Raw genomic sequence first — 15,747 nt, forward strand, 5'->3', positions numbered from 1 at the left:
CCCTGAAAGGTTACAGATAACATTACAGAATTAAAAATTAAAAAAACTTTTAATTAAATAGTTGATGCCTCCACTGGCACATTAAACTTGCTTGAAGAGAAGATAAAGTTTGTCTGATTATAGACTGTTACATAGATGTGGCCTTTGAATTCTCCCTGAAAATATATAACTCTTAAAATTTGATTAAAAAATTGCTGTATGAAGGCAGGCATACAGTCACCGTGGGGAACAGCCTGCCTTCATCAGAACGCCTGCCAGATTTTACAGCTGTAGGCTTTGAATAACCAATTCATCTCTGCTGACGGCCTTATGTTCATTATTAATTTTACTTTTTTTTAAACCAGCCATTATTTTTGAGAAAACTTGAGTCGGAAACCAACAAGAGGATTAAAAGTTCCGCTGTTTTTTTAGTTTTTGTTTCTGCTGCCCACTTGTCTGCTAGCCAGCTAAGCGCACTGTTTTAATTTCAACATTTTATAAACAGGAAATGTTCCACTGGGTTTCTGTAGTTATATCTCTGCTCTTATCATCCCATACAGCCCCAATTACATCAGCCAGACTGGAGCGACCGGGTGGAGTCTGCAGCGTTTCAAATGACCTGCAGCTGACCGTGCATGGAGCAGATGCATGCTGCAGATAAGAAGAGCTGGCAGAGAGGTACATCCAACTGTTTAAAGAATGGAGAAATTTGTTGTCTTTTTTTCCCTGATGACACATTCCTAATGCCAAACACAGGCATACACAAATGCACACATATAGATGCAGATACACATACACACTTTTCACGGATGTTTCTGCGGTGAGAGCTAATCCTCTGCCGCTGTCAGCCATGCTTTCGTCTCCTCCAAAAAGCTCCTTACACAAGCCAAAGCTCATCCTGGGTGTGAAAGAACACACACACACAACCCACAGAGATACATTCACACGAATAGACGCACAAACTCTCTGAAAGTTAGGGTTGAAGATCTCTCGTCACTTAAGCAAAGCCTTGTCCGCCCTGTAAACAGCCCAGAGATATGCATGCACGATCTCAATAGCCTGTTTTCATAAGTAGTCGCACACTTTCCTTCATGTACACACAGCTATAAACAAATAGAGAAAACACATCTGTGCTGCTGAACACTCCATAATCAGACAGCTTATTCTAAAGGAAGCAGACTTTAAAAAACATCAGTACTTATTCCATGTGCTGCAAAAATAAACCAATGCTGATGGGTGAACACTCACACACACTAAGCCCTCATTCATAGGCCCTTATGTCCTCTTCTTTCTAAACTTAAAGGTTGTCTTGGCTCATATTTGTTCTGCAGCCTTGGTGTGCGCGCATGTGTCAGCAGAAAAAGTGACACTTTACACACTTTGCTGCACAATGAAGTGTGACAGCAACATTATTTGCTATCATACCCCTGTTCTGCTCTGATTTAAGGCAAAAATGTAACACACACTGAAGCGGGAATGGGTTGTGTGTATAAGTGAGAGACTTTGCCTAAAGTGGTCTCTACCGCACAGTCCAGTACCCGTATTGGGTTTCACCTGAGTGACTGGGTGAAGGGAGAGGAAGTGAGGTCGATGAGGTGGAACCTTCGGCCATGTTCTATGTTTCCCGGAGGATCGATACAGTGCTACAGCAGTGCAACAGAGCTGGCAAGACTCATTTTCCAGTACCAGTGTTCACTCTAACAGACTTAACAGAATTCAGCGCGCGTGCCTGCAGTAAGTCTGTGAGGGCTCAGGGCTGTCGCACTGTAAAATCGCTCGTGCTTTGAGGGCTCTCTCATGGACTTTTTCACACTTCATGCACACTGCCTGCAATCCAGCAAATGCTGCTGGAGGGAATTACACACAATCCATAGCACTGGAGCTATGGAAAACAAACTTGTAACTAAAACTTGGTTAGACATAGAAGCAACAGTGATATTAAAAGAAAAAGCTGAAAACTACATATGAAAATGCTGCAGTCATGGACTTGTTATGCAGGGTTTTTCCTGCATATTAAAGAAGTAGTGAACACATTAATGTTCTTTTCAGCTGTACACTGAAGTATCTGACTGAACTATGGTAAAACACATCAAGGATCAAGGATCAAGGATATTTTTATTATCCCCGTGGGGCAATTTGCTTCACAGCCAGCAGTACCATACAAACAATTTCACTCACAATAGAAATAAAATAAAAGTTCATACACATAGGAAACATTCAAAGACACAGAAAACAATGGCAATGGCCTCAAAATAAATAAGTCATGGGCAAAATTAAAAGGCTAATGGCAGTCGTGATAAATCAATGCTGGTGTTATTTCTGACGTTTGCAACAAACTGATAAAAATCTGCATTTTACGGCTTTTAATTAGCTCAAACGGACATCTGCTTTGAAAAATCTTTCCTGAAAGGCAGGGCTTAACTACCATCGGTAGGTTTCTGCGTCACAAACTCTATATAAAAAGTAGAATGTTACCGCCTCTAACTGACTTTCCAATTCAGAGACCACTCCCATCCTCTCTTGCTTGCACCTGCACTGCTTCGGAGCCAACAGACTGAACACGTAGTGCTCAGAACCACCACGCTCCACCACCACACTACAGCCTGCTTCAGGGGACTCTGGAGGGAAAAAAAATCCTCCACCTCTAAAGACTGCTGTGAGGCAGCAGTACTGTGGGACTCTGTCTGTGTCACTCTGTGGCAAGGGGATGTCATTCTCACTCCCGCCTCATCAAAAACCCCTGTCCTTTTCCCCTCCCTCCTCTCAGCACCAAACTGCTCACTTTCTATGTATTTTTTTAATTTCTGAAGTGGGCGGAGTTAACTTTGAGCTTGGGGTTCACTTACACTTTAAATTATGAGGCAGCCGCCTCCAGCAAATTTCGTGCCGCCTCCAGCTCCCAAAGCTCTGACGTCATAAAACTGTATTTTCTGATAAGCATTACAGCAGGTGGATGACATCCATAACTGAAATTATGGTATTACACCAGTTGGGTGGCGCTGGGCCCAGGAGTTGCTGCCAAAACTGCCAAAGAAGACACAAAGAACAGTGAGTTTCCTAAAATTTCCTTCACGACAGTGGAATGCATTGGATGAACACAGCAGGGATGAACGCTGCGGCAGACGCATACACTGAATAGTGCGCAGAGGAACGCTGCGCCCTGTGTGTGAGTGAGCCCAAGACACACAAATTAGAGGAGACAGTGCAGTTCCACTGTTTCTGTCATGTGCACGGGCTGGTCAGCATACGTTTATATATCGGTAATGTCCTTTCATTAAAATGATTAAACCCTGGTGTGTCATTACTAAGACTGAGCGTCAATCAGATGTTTCACTGAACAGGAAATATGGATCAGTATAGATAACTGGCAGATTTAAAACATGATCAAAACTGGTTGTGCGCACAGACCCGTCCACTGAGGCAGAGAGGAGGTCAGATAAACGATGTGAAGCAACAGCCGAACTTAACGGTCACTGACTGTATGTATTTGTTAGATATTTCATAACTCCTCCAGGCAGAAGCTGTAACGCCACTAAATTTCTCAGTACCATTTATTTTATTTATCAAAAATATATATTAAGCAAAGAAGAATAAACAGAATGTTGATCCCTGTGGAATGTGAACTTAACCCAGAAGTTACATTACATATTATTATAGATCATTTATCATAGTGAATAAATAATATAATAATGACCTTAAACACAATCCCAGCACAGATAAGGGAATAAAGGTAAAATGAAATAAAGGTGTGACAGACAATTTTCTGGTGGAAATTAGTTCCAGTTAAATCAGAGATTGTCATGCAGGTCACATGACTTCTTTAAGTGGACAATGAGTCAGTTATTACTGACATAAAATTGAAATTCCATTAGAGAAAGATTAAAAAAGCTTTTTGATGTTAATAACAGCTTTTTCTGGCACAGCACTAGTATCATTAAAACCTTCATCATGTCAGACCAGGAAACCGTTCAAAATCAAAGCACAAACTTATAAAGAGAAAAAACATTTTTAAAAGATTAAGCCTCTTAATTCTACTCTCAAAGTGTACTAAATTGATGTATTTTCCTTTTAAAATGTACAAAATTTTCTCTGGTGAAGCACGCCTCTGGACCACCCTAGAAAGGCTGGAATACATATAATCAGGTTGGTACCACCTCTGCCTCAATTTGAGCCAAGAAAAAACCCTGTTATGGCCTCAATTGTCACCAAGTGCTTTCCCATTTTCATTAAGTTGTATTAAGAGGCAATTATACATGCTCGATATCCCTCAGTAAGCAGGAAATTCATTCATGTTTTAACTAAAGGATAGGTAGATACCTGTTTCTGTAAGAGGTGAACCATGGGGTCTGACACCTAAACTCATAAACTTAGCTCACAAAAACTCACCAAACAATTCAAAAATAATTCTTAAAAGAAACTGTCAGCAGTATGTTTTTATTGTTGACATTAGACCTGTGGGTTTGTCATAATATCATAATTAGTACTTAGATGTGATACTAGTAAAAACAAATATTTAATACTAGAGGTGGGTGGCAAACCAGTATCAGTACTGTCACCTGTATTATTTCTGCTATAAAACGGATATTCGCAAAATCCCCATCACTGGCTCAAATGCTATGTGTTGTAAATTCACTTTATTGTTTATCCAAGAAGTGACAGAAAATCTTCTGTGAAAGGGCTCAGACAGCAAAAAAAATGTAATTAAAACACATTGAAAAACACATTAAAACACAAATAGTAAGTCTACATCCTTTTGAACATAAAGGGGGGTATTAAAATTGGGATATACTTCATAGTTGACATGATATACACAGGTATTGACAGATATTAATTTTCTGCTGATATTAACAGCAGATGTATCAGCTTTATCTATCAGCAGGATATATCATATATAACCTTAAATATTGATCAAATACAGGTGTACCATAAGGTATAGACGATTGTATAGGGGGCTACATGCTTTTCTCTCAGCTCCACTTGACTAGGCCTCCTCTTATTGCATAGGAAACATCTGAGGTTCTGTAAAATACAAAAAAAGGTGTGTATATATCAGTATTGCTACAGGATTAAAAAAGAGTTTGGAAATGTTGGCATATTGGTGTCAGGAAAAAATCCAATACCGTGCATCCCTCCTGTATAGTGTCTATTTTATATAGTTCAGGGTAGTGACATGGAGTGAATCAGGGATTTTTTTTTAAATCTCATTCTGGGATAGTGGGACTTCGTGTTGTCTGCCTGATGGCACACAAGAGGCACAAATGATGCTACTGTGGCTCAAACTACCAGTCTAGGCGGTGGGTAAATAAAAGGAGCATAATGGAATGATATGTGGCAGACAACAGCTCAATTTGAGCCCTGCCATTAGCATGTTTCTCTCTGATAGTTAAGAGCAAATCACTTAATGAATCTGCACTGCTTGTGCCAGGCACTGCAGTGAAGTAAAGCTTGAGTTCTCTCTAAGTTTCATGTCTGTAATAACAGCAACTTAAAGCAAGTTAGCCTACTATGCAAAGTGTCTGCCATCTATGTGTTGCACTGGATCAACTCAGTTTGGTACTGAGCCCAGAGCTGCAGGGATTCATGATATAATTACTTAAACATCTGTTTAAAGGTGCATTTTAACTGATGACTTGGTTGTTTTAAGTCCATGATGATTAAAAGAAGCTAAACAAGGTCAGAGACACAGCCGTAAACACCCTAACTCCATACACTCACTGGTACCTCTGATAAATTACTGATAAACTGGCTATTTTTAACAAATCCTTCACAATAAGAGTGCGTAGTTCTTACTTTGTTTGGGCAGCTGTTCCTCTGCTAAAGGTGCTTTGAGTTGTCCTAAGATCAGAAAAGCACAAGCTTAAGCCCATTTATCATTTGAATAATCAACACACAAAATCAGAGTTCATTAAATAGAAATAGCTCACCTTTTAATGTGTTTACTACTATCCTCTACATACACTGCTTGTACAACAATAGTCACCAACTCACTTAAATTGCTGTTTATATTATATAAAGGCAGACATTTATGGCTTTTCAAAAAAGTTATTAATAAATTCATTATAAAATTCTCATTTATTGCCCATGAACAATTAGAATTGTGGCATTGTTTTGTACTTTGTATTATTTATTGTGTTATTTTCCTGATCATCAATAACTAGACAGTGGGTTGAAATACAAACTGTCCACATACACAGAAATAATGAAAACTTAACATCGTCTCTCTCCTCTGCTCTTCTGTCTGCAAATTTCACTAAAAGGTGTCTGGGCTTTAAAATGAGACACCCATAGTAAGTGTCCCAGTACAACATCTGTATTAATACAGATGTGATTGAGACCAGCCTGATGTCATGTGTTATAAGAGCTGCAGATGTGACGGAGGGCAGAGCAGAGGGGCTCAGAAAGATTCTGACTGCATACAAACAAAATCCAGCTACTTCCCGTGAGGTGATGTGGATGTGTGTGCAGACTTATTTGCTTTAAAGACCTTAATCCCCCATGAAACAATCAGGAAATAATCTTTATTTCTCTGCTTCACCTCTTTGTTCCCAACAATGCTCACTCTCTTAACTCTCTATCTCTCTTGATCACCCAACCACAGCTGTGCTCTGTTTTGCTTGCAGCAGGTTTGGCCTGAAATTCTGATTGTAGATATGTTTTAATTTAATTGAAATAAAGCATCAGTTCTTCTAACACGATCAAATATCAAATTTAAGATGAACAAAGATAGTATTGTTGTATGCATGTAGTATCCTGAGTCAGTTGCTCTGCTCTGAAATAAGACTGAAGCTCGTCTCATTACCCTTCATCCTGTAATCCTGTCTGATAAGGTGAATGAGATACTTTCCTGCCTTCTATGCAGCGTGCAGCCATCAGTACATTCCATGTAAATCTTCCTGCTGTCACTCGTCTGTCTCACTGCCCTCTTTCAGTCGAGATCCTGTCAATCTATCGTCTCCATCCAGAAAGTAGTAACGCCCTGCAGCGGTCTACGTACTCTCCATATCTTTTTATCTCTCTGACTCCATCTTTCACTTCAGTTTAGGGAGATTTTTAGGGGAGAAATTTGGTTCACCTTCTCTTTCACCTTTCTACCTCAACTACATCCTGTTTCTGTCTGTACTAGTGCTTTCCTCCATGTCCGTCCGTCTCTTTTTATCAACCTTGTCCCAGTTTTTTGCCATCTCTCTGCCCTTTTTTATTCCTTTTGCCTCTGCCTCAAACGCGATGCTTCTTTCTGTCTTGCTGCATCTCTCTCACCATCTGTCTCTCTGTGTTTGTGGTGCATAAGTGTCTCTCCTGTGTCTATCAGTCTTGCTTACTCTCCTTTTCTCTTTCTCATAAACATGACTCTTTCACTGTGTCTGCCCTCTTTTCTGCTTTACGACAGTAAAACTGCCAAAAGCAGAGTTATGAGCCATCATTTGCCCCACAATTTAAAGCCTGTGTGCACAGATATACATCTCTACAATCACACTTCTTAACAGTTTAGCTGACACTTTCGGCCAGACTGACTTTGAGTATTAAGCATTCAGTATCTAGTTGAGCAGTGTGCAGTAAATAATGGGTGTCGTCTTCTACAGACATCAACCTTCAGACAGAGACCTATAGTTTCACCAAAAAACACTATAAAACCTTTTCCCCCTGCCTCAACAGCCCCCTTTTTTACAATACTAATGACTCTTCTGGTCATTCTCAAGCCTTGTTGTATTGTTTAGCTTAGTGGCTCTCAACTGCAAGGTTGGGACCCAAAAGTGGGTCACGGAGTTGCTTTCAGTGGCTCACGAATGTGTGCCTGGGAGAAAGAAAAATGTGTACCTAGACATTTTATTTCACTCCATCTTGCTGTAATAATGGACTCTAGGTTGTTTTCTCAAGGTCTTGATTTAGTTATCCTATTATCTTGGGACACAACAATAAGCTTCCTCATGAAAAGTTGTAAATTCCTCAATATATTAATAAAAGGAGTAACCAAAATGTACACGTTATCAGTGAAAACTGAGTAAAATAAAATTCATGCACACGTCTTCCAAGCCTTGTTTATTTCGGTGCGTTTTCAATGTGTTTGTTTTTCCCTATCTCTTTTTCAGTCATGTTTTGTTCCATCTAAGGTCTGCAACTTGCCTCAATAAAGAAATCAGTGTCTTGAATTCATTTCTGTTTATGAAGTTTTTTACTCAAGTTAAAACATCAAAATTAATTTCCAATTCAGTATGTGGCACTGATAGTTGCCGCTGTCTCTTCACCAGCAGATCATAATGAAACTCTCTGAAAGAAGTGATAGCACTGTCTGCAGGAGTAAAAATCTGACTGTATGCTTTTTAAATAAACCTTTACCTTTAGTGTTTTTGGCTTCATAATTTAAGTCCAGTTACTGTTTCTGGATACCTCAACATTAGCTTTGGAGAAAACAGCTTACATTATTCATTTCTTAATCTTAAATCTTTTGTCAAAAAATGTATTCTTCATGCAAACCCATTTAAAATGAAGTATTACCCCTATTTACACCTTAACCATTTTATAGCAGGTGCCATTATTTTCTTAAGTATCTCACCCCTATGTATTTTTCAACAGACACAGGCAATAAATCAGTGTGTATTAAAACAACCCAATATTGAATAGATTAAACATGAACGTCTACAGTTTATGTGAGGATTAAATTAGATGATGCAAAAATCAGTATGAATTACATGATTAGATTTTTCTGCTACTTTCTCATGGTTTGTTATACTTGCAATTTACTTGCAAATTTGAAAGAATATTTCAGTGCAATTATTTTGACTGATTGCATTGAAGGGAATGATCATTTCATATCTTATTTTTAATAAGAAAGAATATACTGAACACACAAAATACAGAAAGCACTTTCGCAGTCTATTCTAAAAAAAAATATTCTTGGATGTTTGCATGAGCATAGTTTTGCTGAGCATAACGTCTCTGCTGCCGCTGCAAAAAAGTATTGAACTGGTCTTTTGACACATTTCAGGATAGGAAGATATTGCAGCATCAGCGATTTGAAAATTGCTGTAGGCCATATTGCGATTTAATCTGAATTTCCATGAATTGGAAGTCGTAGGCACTCCTTTTTATTACACAGTACGAGTGCACCTCTAGCTTTTCAAAGTAAAAGCCTGGTTTAGCATTTCTGTGGAGAAAATTCCCTTGTTTACAGAATGCTTTTATTCTTAAAGTTTCCTGCCTCAGTTCAGCTGTACAATGAATCAAGTCAGTTGTAGGGAGATTTATTGTTGTAAAACTTATAAAGAAAGACAGGGCTGTGACAACAATCAGCTTAGTCAACATGCAGCACAAATACACCTGCTATGAAAGTTATGACGGTGTATGATGGAGCAGACCTGTGCAGCAACTGCAGCATCAAAACACCATGATATAGGCCTAAGAGCTAAGATCATTTAACAAATCTTCAAAACAATTCAAAACATTTTTCCATACCATTTCCCACTCTCTCTCCAGGTTCCATCTCTATCCAATGTCCTTAATAATTAAAGGCCAACCTATTTTTAAAAAGTTTTTTTCATGTCTTCATATTTGTGCATTGACCTGCCTCATTTCAGGATAGTGGGTCTAGTTCTTTTGTCAAAGGGTTCTTTGTCGCTCTATCACAGTTTTGCTTCTTTGACTCATAAGCTGCAGGACTAACTTAAGCTTATAAAGTTTGCAGGGTTGTCACAATACCCAAACTCTAGACACAGTGCTACTAAAAATGATACCTGTTTTAATACCAAGAAACACAAATAGAGGTCATAGGTATCCAAAATTGGGAAGTTTTTTGTTTCTAACCAGAAACATTGCAAGCAAATTTTCACTCAACAAAATGCTGCCAATGCTTTGTGCAATATAAGCATTAATTTCTAATTCCTTTGTAGCAGCTTTTGAGATCTGCTGTTTATTTAAGGCTTTCAAGTACTTTTTTCTTTTAAACATATTATCAAAAGTATTGAGGTATTTTTACAACCTTAGAGGAGTGTGATGGGCAGAAAAAACTTCTGATTATAGGTAGTGTAAATTAAGTATTTACTTTATTATAACCATAGATTATAACATAATTCTCATCTCTACAGAGACCAGTAGATATAGGCATTCTGAATATCCTGACTTCTTCCCTCTCTGCCTTCTTCAGTCTTGTTACTGCTGTTTTTTTTCTTCTCACTACACCCACCACTCTCAGTTAACTTGTTGTAAAGTTTGGTATGTGCAGTCCAGACAACTTGTGCCCCTGGGAGATTAAGTTCAGACATTTCAGCGAAAGGATTCTCTAAAAATATGAATAGAAAGAAGCAGCAACAGCAACACCAAATTATTATCCTAAAGTAACCTTTTATGTGGCAAAAGCTCCAAATATACCACATTCACATTCCACCACACTGCTTTGAACTGAAAGAGACCCATACATGCACAGAGCATAGCCCATAGCAATGCTCACGGCTATCTCATGTTAAATGCATGAAACATAACTGGTCCATAGCATGCTCTTTTCCTGCTGATGGACATGATTTCCTTAGCTCTGACTCAGGATCTTTCAGAATGAGTCCTGAAATTACCACTACAGGCATTCTTTATGTATTATTATTTCTCTGAGAATATAATGAAATCTCAGGCTGTCCTTCACAATTTTTTCAGGGATCCAGACTTGCCATCGTCCATGAACCATATTAAAAAAAAAACATTTTCAGCTGCTCCAAAGAGAATCTCAACTGACCCCCTCCCTGAAAAGTTGCTTTTTTATTTGGTAGTGCGTCTGTTATGTCTACCTAAATGATGCCTTTGCAGTGGTAGCACTTGAAATTGGATGTGTCTCACAGGAAACTAATGACTGCTAGAAAAACACCATCAAATATTACGTGGCAGACGTGTTATAACACCAGCCCAAACAACCACTGTGATGGTTCACTCTATGTCACCCACTTTAACTGAATATCAGTAACAACATTTGTCCATGTATAATCATGCAACCATTATGTGTGACTCATCTGTATTGTTTTCATCAGTGCCTATCATCCACTTGGCTTCTAAATTCCATTTTTTCAGATATTTTTAAATGCAGTTGAATGAGGCTGATATTAGGGAGATTGAATTCATAACAGCCTGTAACAACCATGAAGATCTGCTGTTGTAATGAGAGCTGGTTCACTATGTAACTTTCTAAGCCATAGTGTTGACACATATGTTAAGACAAAGCTCATATACATGCATTAAACAATCCCTGCCGGGAGGAGTTCCGTTCATCCAAAGCACATCTTGCATTGTCACTGGGACATCCTTAGTCCCGAGCCCTTACTTTCACATTCTGCTCCAGCTCTCTCTGTATATCTTGTTCATGCACTAGTAAGAAATCCCATCCAATGAAAGTATTCTGCACCATTCCTTTTGTCTTATATTGCAAATTTATAGCTCCTATGCATCCAGCACTACTAAATACAAGCAAAAAATAACAGGGAAACCTGTGTATTCCTTTATCATACAGTGTAGTCAAAGTCTAAGGTTCTTGTCTAAATACTAATGCCTTATTAGGCTCTAACTGGCTCATCTTGTAGTCAGACCTAGGGCTGGGCAATTAATGGCAAATTAGATTAAATCACAATATGGCCTGCTGCAATTTCCAAATCACAGAAGTAGCAATATTTTAAATGTCAGCACAGCGGTTCATTTAAATATGACTGCTTTTTACTAATCCCTCCTTGTATCAGTGCTGATGCACCACACTGCTGCTGCTGGTGAAAATTCACCTCCTCCCCCCCAGCTGCCTCCTTTATAGCTTAAAGCTTGTTGCACCCTCATATTCAGATTCATGCTACTATGTATTAATTTTCTTTAAATAATTTAATTGTTTTCAGTACACATTGTCCTTTATATATTTATCCATATGGGGGTTTCTAGCTGTGCACTTCCTGGATTCCTGGGTTAGTCAAGCATGCTGCTTGACTAACCCAGAGGATATCTTTAGAGCAGAGCCTCTCCTGCCAAGTATTCATTTTGCAATAAAATGGTTAAATGTATGATGAGCATGTTCCTGACTGAATGTAAGTTATAATATAGAATGATTTACTGCTTGAATTTGTAGAAGAATACATAAGATGAGGAACCCAATGATAATCGCAAATTAAATTGCAATTGCAATTGATTGCAATTAGATTATTTTTGCAAATCATTCAGCCCCAGTCAGACCTGTGTCATGTGTATCAGGGTCCAACAGTTGAGCTGTGTCATATATCTTTTTGACTTTTCAGATGCATAAATGTGTGTATCCTGGTATCAGCATTCATGCATCTACAACATTACACAAGTGTTCCCCTTTAGAGTCATACCTACCTACATACGGTGTAGTGTTGTGAGTAAAATGAAGTTTATGACAAATAAGCTTTCATGTCTTTCAAAATGAATATCATGGGGCCAGTGATGAAGATCACACACATCTTTGAACATTGTTAGAAATAGCTAATTAAGTGTAACAGAAGTAACACAATGGCAAGCCATACTTATTTGCATCATTTGTGAAAAAAAGTGTCACTCCACCAATATTCTCACCACCTGTTGTCTCTTGTTCTCTATGCTTGTGTCAGTTTTTGCCAGGGACATTACTTAGTGTTATACAAGTAGGAGAGGGCTTTGGTGTATCAGCTGAAAATAGTTTTAATGATCCAAATGATATAAAACATGATTGTATAATTGAATAAGATTGTATACTATCTTCTCCTTTCCGGTCCACAACAATAAAGTTGTTTTCTGATGAGGAAACTCATAGGCTCAGGCTAGGCCTATGTACTGCTCTTCCAGTTGATGCTGTTTATAGTAACAAATGAAAAATAATGCAATAGTGGAAATGACTGTTTTTTTTTCATATACAAAGTATGCTCATTATTCACCGATGGAGACATGCAACCCGCATAGTTGATGATATCACGTAGGTTTGCCATGTGAAGTCTGTTAGTTGGTTTACAAAAATTTCCATCCATCCATCCATCCATCCATTTTACTTGTCATGCAAGTTTTATTCATCATTGGGTGAGATGCGGAGTACACACTGGACTGATAAGTCACAGGGCTGGAACCAAAACCAGTCAAACCAAATATATACAGGGTAACAAAACATGAACCTTGGTCTGGACTTCCAGTTGTGTATACACCCCAAGTTGCTGTCTCATCAATACTTTAAAATTGATCTGCAAGGAGTTACGAGTAGAGCCCGACTGATATGGGATTTTTTGGGCCGATGCCGATACCAATATTGGGGGCTAAAAAAAGCAGATATCTGATATATCCGCCGATATATGAAATAAGAACATTGATATAGCCTACACAGGATATATACTGTACATGAACACAAATTCGTATATTTATATTATCTTTTATTTCACAACGATGCAACTTATATGATTTTAAAATGCTGTATAATAGTCTTATCTTAGATAATGGTGGTCATGTGCATTAACGGTTGCATTTATCATTGTTAATTCTCTACTCCTGCGTCTCTACTCCTCTAAACAGTAGTCGCTGGTCAGCTGCAACTCCCACAATGCTTTGCATGTCAACAAATATGGTTGCCCACTGAAGAAAGTCAAAGTACATGATTGAAAATGGATTAAAAATGGATAAACAGACGCTTATGATTGGATGTCACGCTGTCGATTTAATCTCCAAAGACCCCAAAAAGTCACCAAAGTTCCGGGCTCGCTACAACGGCGTCCTTCAGAGCTACAGAAAGATCGATGGTAGCAAATGAACGGCAAAATGGTCAACTTTCAGGGGAAAAAAAGAGTAAGTTTCTATGATTTACTGTTCAAAAGTATCAGCGTTTTTATAAACTGTGTCACGTATTGTTGTATAGGACAACAATGTCCTTAGAGACTCCAGAAAGTCAGCTAAGTTCCGGGCTCACTAGAAAATGTTGAGCTACGAATGCTTGGAAGACATGATTAGAAGGGCACAACACAGAGCTTTCACGGATCAGTGCCACGTGAGCTCTAAGGGATAATATATCAGCTACATATTGGCTGATGTTGATTAATCTGTGATACGCTATAATCGGCCTGATTAAACGGTCAATCGGTTAGGCTCTAGTTACGAGGTCTATGCCAACACACCGAACACAAATGCTGTTCTGCTGCTGATTTGAACATTTTAATACATAAATAAATCCACAAATATTTAATACAAATGAAAGTTGTTGGATAAAACTACTCCTGTATCGATTGGGCAGTTGATTGCAGGACAGGTTTATACCATTTTAGTGTAATTTTTCCAGGAGTGTCTAATGGAGATGATTATGCAAACCTCTGCATGTGTTCACATGCATCACTTAAGTTAAATCAGGAAAAAGATTCTGTCTTAAAATATCTGCATGCTTTATTCACCAAACACAGGCACACGAGCATCCTGAATCCCTCGTCTCTCTCTGTAACTGGAAGGGTTTCTGTCCCGTGTGTCTCTGTATCCTTGAAGCAGCGTTTTGTAGAAACCCGGCTTAAGGATGCACATTCTCATGCTGTCTTTCCTCTGTGGATTTGTTGTGTTACCCACAATGTTGTTTAAAAAGTTTAGAAAAAAATGAAGAGGACAACATAAAACTGTACTTTTACACCTCCAAACATCTGGCCAGTTGCTGCTAGAAGCTAGTGTTCTTGTGGGATTATCTGTTTTTGTTTGAATTTGATAAAGTTGCACTGTGTAAACAAACAGAAACTTGTTGTACTCACTTGTTCTGGTGCTTGGAGCCCTGGAGGTGTGCATGATACTGCTCGATGGAGTTGAGGACCACACTGCAGACACTGCAGGAGTAACTACTGCGCAAACCTGCAGAGACACAACCACAAAGGTAAAGAGGTTACTGTAAAGGCAATCTCAATAAGTAAAGCCTGTAAACATCTTTAAAATCCCAAATCATCATCCTTGCCTGAATCAGCTCCAGCAGCAGCAGCATCGAGGCCAGTGTGAGCAACAATAAAACTGTGAGCTGACACCAAATAACTGTCTTATTTTTACTCTCTGCAGTGGCGGGTAATTTTTCTAATTAGAGTGCATCGAGAAGAAGATTTGATTAAACTGATCATTAGCAGAAAGTCAGTTCATTTTTAGATCCTTAGATCACTGCCTTCATTCCTTTCTTTTGAAACTTTAGCAGGGTGAGAGGAATTAGAGAAGTACGGGGTGAGAAAAAGAACAAGGTGGTGTGTATGTGCAGTGCTGAGAGTGTGAATGCACATTTGTATTGTACTAGTGAATGCGTGCTCAAAATAGCGTGCCTCAGACACAGATGTGAACTAATTAGAGGGTTTGCAGGTGGTCGAGATGAACACCCAAAAATAGGTGGTTGAGGATTGAGATAGAGGTGGTGAGAAGGAAACGAGCAAATTTCCGGAGAATAACAAGATGTGTACAGAAAGGGAGAGGAGATAAAGACATTGGGAAGGATAATGAGTTTTCTCGCTGCAGAAGTGATGTAAAATGCATGCTGGTGTTTAATGACCACAGCAGAAAACATGATGTGGGCATCTTCCTCTGAAAAAACATCCTTTAATGCATGCGTTAACTACCACACCGCAGCAGCACTGATTTTAAATCTTCTGTCTTTCACGAGGGCAGAGAAAGCGGAGGAAATGCTCTGTGTCGATGAGGATGGGGCAATCAGCAGCATGACATGATTGGCTGTGTATTCGCTGTCAGAGATGCTATTTTTGTTGTCTCCCATTTTGCTCAGTGCAGCGGCGTCTCTGCACAACTTTCCTTGGAGCAGAGATGAACAACCTTGACGCT

At 38.8% G+C, this 15,747-nt stretch overlaps 1 protein-coding gene across 3 annotated transcripts in view; it reads right to left on the reverse strand.

Moving 5' to 3' along the window:
• The window catches only part of zgc:171482 (zinc finger protein), a 109,820-nt gene that overhangs the window by 10,700 nt on the left and 83,373 nt on the right, over positions 1-15,747 (reverse strand). For 2 of the 3 annotated variants that reach the window (XM_041788911.1, XM_041788910.1), the window contains 2 exons: positions 14,691-14,787; positions 5,770-5,814 (listed from right to left, as the gene is read on the reverse strand). In XM_041788911.1, coding sequence (XP_041644845.1) covers positions 5,770-5,814; positions 14,691-14,787 — 142 coding nt within the window. The remainder of the gene's footprint in view (positions 1-5,769; positions 5,815-14,690; positions 14,788-15,747) is intronic. The other variant, XM_041788912.1, reaches the window with a different exon arrangement.

Source organism: Cheilinus undulatus, linkage group 6, assembly GCF_018320785.1.
Source record: "Cheilinus undulatus linkage group 6, ASM1832078v1, whole genome shotgun sequence".
Lineage (NCBI taxonomy): Eukaryota > Metazoa > Chordata > Actinopteri > Labriformes > Labridae > Cheilinus > Cheilinus undulatus.